Raw genomic sequence first — 13,612 nt, 5'->3', positions numbered from 1 at the left:
AAAATTAAACCTTATTTTCAATAAGCAATCCTGAAAAATATTTGGTGGTGCTTAACTTTTTTCTAGGTGTATATATAAGGGAATACACATATCTATGTATGTGTGCGAAAGAACTCACAACGCCCCTGTTTCCTTCATATGACAGTTGTGTGATACTGTTTTAGAAGTTCAGCTAAACTGTGGATTCGGTGTATAAGTTTCTATCAGAAATATAAAGTAGAAACCTACAAGGTTCTTGTTTTTCCTAAGTGAAATATTGTCCCGGTGGCTCAGTGGTAAGCTTGAGGAAATATAACGCTAAAACTTGGGATTCGACCCCTGCGGTGGACACAATGCAGAAGGACCATTGTACCGCTTTGTACTTTAACAACAACAAAAAAACTGAAACTAATTGAAATTGATCTTTACTTGTTTGTTATACTGAAACATTTCTATTAAAACTAACAATTTTAAAAGGCATACATTTGTTTAAGGTTGAATGTAACGCAACAAGGTTTAGGCTGACGACAAACTAATTTATTAGTACGTTACTGAATCAAATGAAACTTTTTCTCAGACACTTAGACTCCACTGTCATTCATACGAAAGCATTTTCTTAGTCAAATTATACGTGCTTTCACGTGAAACTTGCACTGAATGAGAACAGCCTGAACCTTGTTATGTAACTTTTACATAATCAAATTTATTCACATAGTCCAATTTATGGACAAAACAACAACAATATAGAAATTGGTAACACAGACGTGTACAAGTTGCTCTGTGTTATACGTAGTTACTACAATATCACGCCTACTGTAGGTTATGGTTACTTCTCTTGTGTCATTATTATTGACTTGTTCTTACAAGAAACTCTAGAAAATGCATTTCCTTCTTAAAATGCGATATTTTAGAAAATATCAAAGAATTACAAAATAAAACAACTTACAAACAATTTTCGAAAGATAATAAACCCGGCATGGCGCGAACATTGGGTTTCTTCTTTGAAGTCTTTAGTGTGTGTGTGTGTGTGTGTGTGTGTGTTAACAGCGTAACTCATACGGTTTTTATTATTGTTATCTGATCAAATTTGGTACAAAGGTTGAATGCTCCCAAGTAACAAATGATTAACTTTTGGTGAATGTAGATTAAAGGTCAATGTCACGTTGAAAGTCAACCCCGTAAATCGAATTATTTCACATGATTTCGATCAAATTTGGTACAAAGTTTGAATGTTCCCAAGTAACAAATGATTAACTTTTGGTGAATGTAGATTAAAGGTCAATATCACGTTGAAAGTCAACCCCGTAAATCGAATGATTTCACATGATTTCGATCAAATTTGGTACAAAGGTTGAGAATCTCACAAAAACAAATTTATTAATGTTGATGGTAGCCCGAAAGTCTAGGCTACCCTGAAGGTCAAGCACTTTTGTTAAAATGGTAGCAAAGTGGGCTTTTGGTAAACAGTCAAACATTCCAGATCAAATAGATGTAAAAAAAATCTTGGCACTTAGACCCACATTTGAGGTGAGGAATTGTTTGGTATATATGTATTTTAGGTTGGTTACTGCAACTACAAAAGGCCGCACTTTGCTCACTGCGACTGGATGGTCCTGGTGCCCCAAGTTGACTTGTATTCCTTTGTTTTCCAATGCCATAAAATGCAAGTGATATTCTGAATCTGTGATCTGAGCACATCTTTATGAGCTGAGTGTGTGAATATTGTACATCGAAAAAGGCTGTTGCAACCACTTCTTAAAAGCGATCAATTTTCGTTGGCATTAAACTACCTACGAAATGCCAAACAATGTCAAAATGTAGTTTTGATACATCCGTTCCACCACGATTTTAGATTTGCTGATTTATGTACTTAGTCATTTTAATACAACGTTCTCAATATTATATATAGCATTTAATGAATGACCAGTCACTTGCGTTTCTGGTTACATGACTGATCAGATTCCTGGTTGTCATAAAAACAAAATGAAGTGGTGACTTACATCATTTTATCAACAATTTTTGCCTTGTCATAAGCATGATATTACAAACTGTGATTGTCTTGTAATTGTTTTGTATAATGCAATTTTTTTGGAATAATTAATGTTGTATGATTACTTAAACTACTTACCGAAAATACGGATCTTTGAAGAGGCCAAGTTCTAGACCCAAGTATTCGCTATATAAAGCCCAGCCCTGTAAAATAAAACATAAAGAAAAACATTTAGAAATATATTATCTAACATTTCAGATTAGATGTAATTTAACAGTAGTTATACTATGCTAACTTATTCTCCAAACACAAAATTTGGGCAAGCCTTAAATCAATGTAAGGTCTTAAACAGTTCTGTTATTTAAAATTAAAGAGATTGAATGCAAACACGCATGTCGCTAAGCTCTTTATTATTTAGCAAAATAGTCACAACACTAAAGAAACAACGCCCTCATAACTTGAATACAGTGAAATGGCCAGAACATTATATTAATACATGTTTGAATAATATCCTTCCAAACAAAAAGTGAATAGGTGATAAAATCTTTAATTCAACAGAGTATCATTGTGTTGATGTTTATGTATTAAAATAAATCCATTCATGATTAAGTATTTATATAAACAAAAATTAAATAATAGGTTTACAAGAAAATCCACATTATCAACTGGGGGAGGAAGGGGGGGGGTCAGACTTATAAGAATCGGTTAAAACTTTCCAAAATATCTGTACCAAAATATTTCATTGCCTCCTATCTTAATCTGCGCCATTTTTCACGCAGAATTTCAAATTTGACTAGATTATATAATTTTGATTTTAAACTAAACCCACTTTCATCTGGAGTTTATGAATACAAGAGCGTTAATAAAAAATGAAGTTTTACCTCAATATAAGCAGTGTACAAAGGAAAACGTGAGGGGGAGTCCGAATTTTTCCTGTCTTCGATATAACGTCTGAAGGCAGGAATATTTTTTTGCGTATTTATAAAAGATTCCTGAAACCAAATACAAAACAATAAGAAGATTAATAAAGATGTAATGTATTTTTTTTTACAGTTAAAATTTATTATGATTAGGATGTCTTTAATACGTATGTGTGTGTGTGTGTGTTGTTCATCCGTCGAAAGAAACAACAACACATGAAATACTTTGTGGTTAGAGATTATTTTCCTAAAGACAATTAAAAGGTTACGATAGCGAGTTTGAATTTATATTTCTATTGATTGTAACCATTAAAATAATTTCAGCATGATATATTTCTACAGATTTGTTTTTGTAAATAAATAGAGCTATAAAACGCCAATCTATAAAAACAAAATTAACTTATAGAAATTTGAATTTTGCTGAATTTGTTCGATATCGAAAATTACTGGAAGCATTATAATAGTGGGGTAGGAGATGGGAGGTTGCATTTATATCCAACCAATGCGATTCATGTGTTGACGAAGCAGGGAGATCCAGACATGTATTCTAGATATTAAGTTATGTCGGGTGGAGTTAACGAGTTTTATAATAAATTAATTTTTTGTAATGTTATTATTGTGATCAATTATACAGATTTAAATTAAGAAAATTATGGTTGTAATTTCAATTTTTAAATCATTTAAATTAGTTTAATTGAGATGGGCTAATGGCCCTTATCAGGGTGGGGGGTACGGAGTACCCGGTAAAAACACACTTTCAGTTTCTGTCCTGTGCTTTTGCTGTAAGGTAATACATAACTAACCCTTTGTGTGTACGTGTTTTAGTTTCTGTTTTTTCTTGTTTGCAAAATAGATTGTATGGCGAAGTACGTGATTTTATGTAATGCCGCAGTCAGGTTGTTTTCTTTTTTCTGCTTTTTTATAATATTTGAACGATAGTTCGGTTAGTCTACTCTTTAAAGTGGGAACGCTACTGATTTTATGTGTATACTTTACTGGGATAAATTTTGGAAACCTTATGGCTAATCTTATTGTTTTGTTGAACTTGAAGTTTTTGACACTCAACCACCGCTGGTCAGGAAGACACTCTGCCTGCCTCCTCCTACTTTCTTCCTACAGCTCTTTTTTTTTACTATTCTCTGGTCTGATTCAACAAGCCCAACTTAAAACTAAAATCACTAAAGCAACGATCTCACACGCGGGGTTGAAGGTGAACAGTTCCCGACAACCCCAGTTGGGAAGAGCAGGCAAACATGAGGTTTACTTTCTCTTCATTCAAACTAAAACAGTTCCCGACCACCCCAGTTAGGAAGAGCAGGCAAACATGAGGTTTACTTTCTCTTCATTCAAACTAAAACAGTTCCCGACCACCCCAGTTGGAAGAGCAGGCAAACATGAGGTTTACTTTCTCTTCATTCAAACTAAAACAGTTCCCGACCACCCCAGTTGGGAAGAGCAGGCAAACATGAGGTTTACTTTCTCTTCTTTCAAAATAAACTATTGACACGTTTAGTTTTGTTGCTTGGTGTGTGTGTGTTGAATGGCCAATAGAGGGTACGGTATCTATGACATCGGAGGTGAAGTCGATACCCATTATTAATTCCCTAATTTGTTACTTAATGAATAATTAACGTTGATTCGAATGGATTGTGAGGTAATATTTATTAGAAGTTTAATAAATTATTTTTAATCTCTAGTTATTATGTTAATCGCATAACTTTGACTAGCTAATTAAACCTTAATTTAAATTTATCATCATTAGATGACCATGCATAACTGATAATTAAGTATTTGTTTACACAAATTAAAAGTATTTACGTTAAATGTGCACTTAATAATGTAAATTTAAGTGACAGTTTTTTGTTTGTTTGTTTACGTGACCAATGTTTACTTTGATGAAAATTTCTTCCAGTATAAAGTGTATTTGGACATTTTGTTAACCTTTTTTCTTGACCTTGAGTTTCCTATTTACAGCCTTTATTAAACGATAAGCTACTTTAAGCACGATCAATAATTTCACGATTTACGTATGTCTATGAATTTTGTTTTTGTGAAAGGAACCAATAGTTTGGATAATAATACAGAAAGAGATCCGAGGAAAAACCAGCTAAACAGAGACGGCTAGTGCGGATGTACACCCTAGTCTGATATCACTACACCGAACTACACAAGAAGTACAACTGTTAGTAGAGGGTAGGGTATCAAAGATTTTCGTGGAAGTAAGTGCTAGCTAAAGTAGAAAACTTAGATTTGGTAATTGAATGTTAGAGATCTTGTGAAAACTGAGGCATAATTTTTTGTTTTTAGCGCAAAGCCACATAAAGGGCTATCTGCGTTTTATTCAACGCAGGGAATCGAACGTCGGATATTATTACTAGTATAAAGACACTTCGGATATTACGATTATACTGTAATTTTCTGTCAGACAGAGTTGGAAGAAAGAATTTAGGAGAAAGTGTTATAATCATGATGAATAGTGAAGTTACGAACATGATGTAAGCTAAAAGTAACAACAGTTAAGTACAGAATAATTGGGAACCAGTAACATGAGTGTTCACGGACATCATTAGTACGGACAGATAAATTATTATACTAAATGAAATCCCAAATATCATCATCGTTGTGGTTGGGAAGACAAATATAATCGGTACATTAAGAGTTAATACCACGTGTAACAATAATGTTAAGAATTCCATAAACAAACTGGAAATAATAGATTCTTAGTTTAGTTGTTTGTACTTCTCCCTTCGTTCCCCCCCCCCCCACGTAGCACAGCGGTATGTCTGCGGACTTACAACGCTAGAATCCGGATTTCGATACCCATTGTGTAGCTTTGTGCTAAATTACAAACAAACAAAAACAAACCTTCGTTCTTTACCATATTTCCTTGAAATTGCGGGTAATACCTCTATTTAACATATTACTATCACGTTATTTAGCTTTTCTATATCTCTCCCTTCGTTCTTTACCATATTTCCTTGGAATTGCAGGTAATATTTCTATTTAACATATTAATATCCAGAGTGGTCTTGATATCAAGAAATGTACTTGTTTTCTCTCTCTCTCTCTGGAGATATGTTAATGTCGACAATTATAAACTATTAATGAAACTTTATTGAATCAAAATTCTCCTTTTGTTATTGCCCGGGTCATTTTATTCTTCTGAAGCCACAGTCTATAGGCAACAGAGGAATTGCTTTATTATACAAATAACATAGCTGTATTTTCACCCACAGTTTTTTTCGCAGATATTGATGAGCACATTGTTTAAAACCTCCACAGGTATAAAAAGTAAAAATTTCAGTTCATGGCAAAGATGCTCATTGAGATTGAGGTCCGGTTATTGTGCTAAGAGAAGGACAATCGTTCTCTTACGTTTTTATATTGGATAATAAGAGAACAATGAATTTGTTTTATTACTTCTTCCAAAGAACTCTTGATTATCAGGCCAGAAATGCAACATTGTAAAGGTGGGCATGATCGGTAGCAAAGGTCAAATGTACTCTGGTTATACCTCTCACTTCTAAACAAAACGAAAGATCCACTTCTGGCTTTTTTGTTTGTTGTTAAGCCTAAAAGTACAAAGCGGGTTATCTATGACACAATGGAAAAAATTTACATAATGTATTAAAAAAAAAACAAACAAGAAATCTCTCTGGAGAAATGCTGATGCCGATATTTATTTATTCTACTAATTTATTATTCTATCCTTCCACAACACTCATTGTACTAAAATATCACCAAAAATATCAAATATCAAAAAAATTATTAAAGTATTTTTATGAACAGGTATGTGTCATACTCCTTTATGATTCGGGTTCTTTCCCTTCCACTCGTATTCGCGTAGTCTTTGCCGGCATTTTTGAACCAGCTACTGACCATACCACTGAACAAATGGCCTATAATCGACAAAAGTACATTCGGACATCTTGTGGGGCTAATGTCATTACAGATACAGGCTTTTATCACGTGATCCAACCTCATATTAGTTCGATTTAATGTATATGCTTAAGCTGGCGGACGAAAAGAAGTTGATAGAAGGGAAGAGCTTAATTAATAAGTGTAAGCCATTCGGAGAACTGGGATCCGATTTTGAGTCAGTTACTTGCATGTTGAATGTAGGGCTTTTACTCACCACAGTAATCCTATATTTATAGGAGATTAAGAATATGCAGAATTTATTCTACCGATTTATTTTTGAGTTACTCAGCGTGATGGAGCGTATATTACATGTATGGATTCTTTTTGCTCACCACAGTGATCCTATATTTATAGGAGATTAAGAATATGTAGAATTTATTCTACAGATTTATTTTTGAGTTACTCAGCGTGGTGGAATGTATATTACATGTATGGATTCACCACAGTGATCAGATATTTATAGGAGATTAAGAATATGTAGAATTTATTCTACCGATTTATTTTTGAGTTACTCAGCGTGGTGGAATGTATATTACATGTATGGATTCACCACAGTAATCCTATATTTATAGGAGATTAAGAATATGTAGAATTTATTCTACCGATTTATTTTTGAGTTACTCAGCGTGGTGGAATGTATATTACATGTATGGATTCACCACAGTGATCCTATATTTATAGGAGATTAAGAATATGTAGAATTTATTTTACAGATTTATTTTTGAGTTACTCAGCGTGGTGGAATGTATATTACATGTATGGATTCACCACAGTGATCCTATATTTATGAAATCTAGTCTCATTCTTTCGATTTACCCTTGTTCAGAGGTAATAAAACCCCTTGTTCAGGGGTAATAAGGTATGAAATTCCGAAACCGTTGTAACTCAGTAACAAGTGGTTAATCGAATAATAGATTGAGTTTCAGATTAACTTCTTAATTACTTTGACTGTCAAATATTTCAGGGTTTACCTATTTACCAAAGACTACGATATAAAATATCCTGCTACAAATATGTAGCTATGTACAAAAACAAACAAATGATGATATAGCTATACATCTATAACTAGTTTATTAATAGCCTTTTCTTTTTTTCTGCATATACTTTATTTATAAAGGTTATTTCACAACATTTGAAATTTTAATTTAGAAAAACATTAGTAAATAATTACTTCAACACAAACTCGTTATGTAAACCACTGGACGGTTATTTTTTTCTTTATTAACGTTTATTTAATTTGGCCAATCTATCAAACAGAATTTAAGAAGCTACACATCTTTACACCAGTGCTAATTAGTTAATGATTTTTTTGAGTTATTTGTTTACCATTATATTCATAGTTGAAAACAAAAACAGTGCTTGCAACTTTTGGTTAAAGAAAACAAATACGTATACAGTCATCGCTATTTTAGCTAAAAAAAAAACAATTTGTACGTAAAACAAATATCTGTAACGTAGTTGTGAAGCTTACCTGGAGATGATGACCTGGTTCACCCTCATGAAGAGAGACACTCATGATTTCATATTTGGGGCTTAGGAAGAGAAAACCAATGGAAACGTACAAAAAAGTTGTCACACAAGTCAAGTAAAGAAATCCATTTGTTTCAAAACTGATAATAACGTTTCAATATGTATAATCCTACAAATTTAACATAAGTGACAGAGATACAAATACTTTACACCGACTAGCCACTCCACATATTTCTTGATGCCTACATTTACTTTCATATGCAAAATAAGTTGATCATATGATTGTTTTAGTGCTATAAATGCAGGGAGTAATTATACAATGGTTACTCTGTAAAACAAAGATCTTTCTCTTTATCAAAGAAAATTTCTTTTACAGACTCTTTAAAGGCCAACAGAAGCAAGCAGTTACTAATAACAATTGTCTTCCAACTGCAAGTCTAACATATCTAATGAAGTGACGATTGAACACTCTGGTAGACGTAATAGGTTTAGTAAAGCCTACTTGAAGATGACGACCTGGTCAACCTCACGAAGAGTTTGTTTGTAGTTAAGCACAAAGCTACACAATGGGCTATCTATGCTCTGTCCACCACGGGTATAGAAACCCGGTTTCTGGTCTTGTAAGTCCGTAGACATGCCACTATGCTACTGGGGGCCCTCAGTTAGAGAGTGACTGATTTCTATTAAGGGTACATAAAATAAGAAATGCAAAACTATAATAATTTATAGTCCAGATGGGTTCGCTGTAGATCTGGGGGGCTTACAATGCTAAAATCTGGGACTCAATTTCATGAGGTGGACAGAGCAAAGATAGCCCATTGTGTAGTTTTGCACCAAAGGAAACAAACCATTAATTTATAATAAGATACATCAGTCGTTATCATTCCACAAAAAAAAATCAATTACTTTTGTATGACGGAAGATATAAACTTAAACTTGCTTAGTAATGGGAATTATATTCTAAAGCTCTGGTCATACCGTTTTATTTTGATAACTAGAAGTTCGTTCGCTATAACGTTCTACCGGTGTAAAGCCTGATAACAACCTTTCACATGATATTTTAAATATATATATATATATATAGCAAGCTATTAAGAGATGATAGTTGTTTTTATGTTTTGAAGTCTATATGTATCAAGATCCAGAAAAAATACTAATGTGGTTTCAACAGGATTTATAAATATATATACATCGTAAGCTATTAAGAGATGATAGTTGTTTTTATGTTTTGAAATCTATATGAATCAAGATCCAGAAAAAATACTAATGTGGTTTCAACAGGATTTATAAATATATATGTATAAACACTCATATGTACGTGTTATCAACTAGTAAAATAACGTCAAAAGTAACGATTGATAGTCTTGTATATGCAATAAACTTAAAGTTGTCAGTTTGGAACTATCTTCAACTGCACCATATGCATATACAGGAAGTTAAAAAGTCGTTCATATAACAGTTTACAACCAATCCGAAAAACGATACAAACAGGAAAGCACTGCTTTAAAAGTGTTTAGTGCTAAATTGTGGCAACGAATGGTCAGAAGCATGCGAGTGTTTAGAGTACTAACTGTGGCAACGAATGGTCAGAAGCATGCGAGTGTTTAGAGTACTAACTGTGGCAACGAATGGTCAGAAGCATGCAATATGACTCGCATTTTACTGTCTTCTATGACGATTTTGTAAAGTAAGGACAAAAGCATTGGATGCTACTTATGTTTATGTGACAGTGCAAGCTGTTGCAGGCTACATTTATGTCCTTGTGACAAGTGTAGGGTTCTTTGATTCCTTTCTTTGCTTGTTTGTTTGTTGTTAAGAGTAAATTTATACCACGGAAACCCGGTTTTTAGAGTTATAAGCCTTCAGACTCGTCACTGTAACACCACTGGTGACGATTATTTAAATTTAATTAAAAGAGCTAACAGTATCCAAAATGTGCTTGAACGTTATTGTCGATCATGTCTTCCTGACAACCCTATTTTTCTCTCCTGACTTACCAGACGATAACATGATAGTCCACGACCTTCGTATTGCCCGAAACTGGTTCAAAAAGCAGTAACTTGAACGTCGTTTTCGTCATAGTTACTTTTCGTCGTTAACTACAAACAAAGTGTAAACCCTACTTCTCGTCGAACTAGCTACAGTCAAACAACCTACCGTTCAGCCCTTTATGGCATGTCGAGTCAAAGTTATCTTACAGCTTTAAAAACTTGATCCAATCCATTACTAGGCGGGTTTGTTTGTTCGCTTGTAATTAAGCACAAAGCTACACAAGGGCTATCTGTGCTCTGCCCACCACGGGTATCGAAACCCGGTTTCTAGCATTGTAAGTCCGCAGACATACAGCTGTGCCACTTGGGGGCTACTAGGCGGGAGCTCTAACAAAGTCGCTAGTCGGTGTATATTAAATACTGTGTGTTTGTGCTAAACCTCAAAACACTTGGTTTGGAACTTGGATACTAAACAACAGTATTATTGAACATCCGAGAAAATTTAACAGATATTTTGAACCAAACTGTATTTGCATTACAACTGTGCTGAAATCTAAATTTATCTTTACAAAAAATATATAAAAGTAAACAGTTAAAATAAAATAAATAATGTTGCATTACTAATTCATACGTAAAAAATTCGATTTGTGAACGACTTAAATAAGTTTAATAACAATTATAATTTACTTGCTTAATTTGATTCATATACTAAAAAACGAATACATCAAAATTAAGTATTGCACGAATTTTATACAGCATACCCAAACCTTATATGAAATATAATTAAATATATAATTTTATGTGGAAAAAAAAAATCGCAGACACAATACATGCATCCAACACTGGGGCACAAATCACAAGGTGGGTCATTACGTAATGTGCCCGGTTGTTAGAAGTACTGACGAAAGTAAGACCCAAATTGCATTGGGGGGGGGGGGACATCATCTATCCAGTTTAATCTCAACTTCGCCGGCCTTACGTGCATAAAAAACATAATGGAGCAGATGTGGGTGTCCTAACCCACAACATCCTACATCTTTACCACGTTTCGCTATCTGCAGCCAGATGTCGAACGATGGTTGCTCATAAAAATAATAATAAGACGAAGAAAGAAATAACAGAATACAAGACATCAACGGGGGAGACAGAAAAACTGTCCTTGAAGTTAGCATTCCAGCCCCCAATATGATGTTTGGACGTAAATACCAAGATGTTAATATATTACTATACTAAGACCAAACAATATTACTAGTATAGCTCTACATCCTTCCATACTGCTATCTGGATCGTCAATTGTTCTAAAGGAGCAGGTATTATATAGGGAAGGTGATACAACTACCACTACGTTAATTTATCTACATAAGATATGAAGTATCCAATAGGTAATCCCAATTATTCCCCTACAATAAATTTTAGAAATTATTTTTTTTACGTATTATAATTTTGTTTAAATCACTATTTTCAAATTTATATAAATAATTTGTGTATTTATTATAGAATGATTTAAAATATTTAATAAATATTTTCTCATCTAATTCATTAAAAATTAGTTTATGTACTGATATATTAATCTTAGATATTAAGAACTGTACATTACTACAAATTCTACAATACCTAAGAAGCTACGAGTGTATAATGCTCTGTAGGGCATTCGTCAATGTTTGACGAGGGAAGTCCAAAATTTTTGAAATGTAAAATCCTTTCTTTTATCATAAATATTAATATTATAATAATTATTAATTATCTTAATATTTAAATCTAAATAATGTACTTCAGTATTTGATATAGAAGTGTTCTCAATTATATATTATTTATTAATTATCTTAATATTTAAATCTAAATAATGTACTTCAGTATTGATATAGAAGTGTTCTCAATTATATATTATTTATTAATTATCTTAATATTTAAATCTAAATAATGTACTTCAGTATTGATATAGAAGTGTTCTCAATTATATATTATTTATTAATTATCTTAATATTTAAATCTAATTAATGTACTTCAGTATTTGATATAGAAGTGTTCTCAATTATATACTATTTATTAATTATCGTAATGTTTAAATCTAAATAATGTACTTAAGTATTTGATATAGAAGTGTTCTCAATTATACATTATTTATTAATTATCTTAATATTTAAATCTAAATAATGTACTTCAGTGATTGATATAGAAGTGTTCTCAATTATATATTATTTTCCTAATTTTTCCAATTCTTTAAGATATCTCGAAAAATAAAATTTCAAAAACGCACTTACTTTCTGCTCAGGTCCGCAACGTTTATAAAAAATTTCCCTGGCCTGCTTCCGTCTTCAGAACCTACTTTATAATAAGCTTGAGTTCCTTCTGACGTAGATGTGGGCGCGGGGACAACACTGATATAAAAGTACCGACATTATAAAACATTGTTTACGTTATTTCACACACACATACATACAAATACTTCCATTTCACTTCTTCTCTGAGATAGTAATGAAGAGATTCACTAGTAGGTTTTAGTAGAATACTTAGTTATTTCTCTAGCAAATATGTTTACCAATAACATTATAAGTTTATTCATTGATAGTATTAAGTACGGTACAGTTTAGCCCTACTTAAACTAAAGCAAAAACGTACAGAAGTTGCAGTGTTAATTTATCTCTTTATCGAATATACGTCGTACTTAATAAAGGCTTAACTAATGTTAGGTCTAAGACGAGTAGACTTATAGATTTCGGTGTCTGCTATTAGAATTCTTTTGCATTATTCTAAAAATCCTGTATCTAAAGAAGTACTGTTGCAATAAAGATACTAATTTGACCGCATATATTTTGCAGGTCTCTGCTGATATATCATAATGTAGTCAGTGACGGTATTTGGTTTTGGGGTTTTCGAATCCATCCGATTGAATTCCATAAAGAAGGTATTACATGATGTAGATTCAACACGGTCTATATATGTATATATGAGTCTATTATACAATAAAATAACGAATAACTAATTCTGGTGTAAATTGTGAATAATACTCTGGAGATAACTGATTTTATTTAGTCATTAAAAAATAAAATGGCCTTCAAAATAAACCGATTCTTACACTCAACATGCCTTCTTCGATTTCAAAGGAGTCATGAGAGTAAGTCGTACCACTATTATGGCTAGACTTTCTACGTACGATTTTACGTTTTCTGTCTTCTGTGTATCTAAATTTAAACAAAAAACATATAGGATATTATTCTTTTTGTGTAATTTTTATTTTGTTTACATTATCATAGCCTTTTGGTGTTTTTGCAACAAGACAGTAAATTTTATGAAACTATTTGAAATATATTCTACCTTGAGCTTTATATACACCTGGAAAA

General features: G+C 32.6%; 1 protein-coding gene across 1 annotated transcript in view; it reads right to left on the bottom strand.

Annotated features, from left to right (window-relative positions):
* The window catches only part of LOC111083252, a 20,684-nt gene extending 8,041 nt beyond the window's left edge, over positions 1–12,643 (bottom strand). The window contains exons 1-4 of the mRNA XM_022379629.1: positions 12,533–12,643; positions 8,282–8,342; positions 2,851–2,961; positions 2,108–2,172 (exon numbers count right to left, since the gene is read on the bottom strand). Of these exons, the coding sequence (XP_022235337.1) occupies positions 2,108–2,172; positions 2,851–2,961; positions 8,282–8,326 (221 nt within the window). The 5' untranslated portion in view covers positions 8,327–8,342; positions 12,533–12,643. The remainder of the gene's footprint in view (positions 1–2,107; positions 2,173–2,850; positions 2,962–8,281; positions 8,343–12,532) is intronic.
* Positions 12,644–13,612: the final 969 nt, after the last annotated feature.

Source organism: Limulus polyphemus, unplaced genomic scaffold (genome assembly GCF_000517525.1).
Source record: "Limulus polyphemus unplaced genomic scaffold, Limulus_polyphemus-2.1.2 Scaffold8762, whole genome shotgun sequence".
Classification (NCBI taxonomy): domain Eukaryota; kingdom Metazoa; phylum Arthropoda; class Merostomata; order Xiphosura; family Limulidae; genus Limulus; species Limulus polyphemus.
Note: the sequence above shows the minus strand (reverse complement) of the source record. Positions and strands in the feature narration are given on the sequence as shown.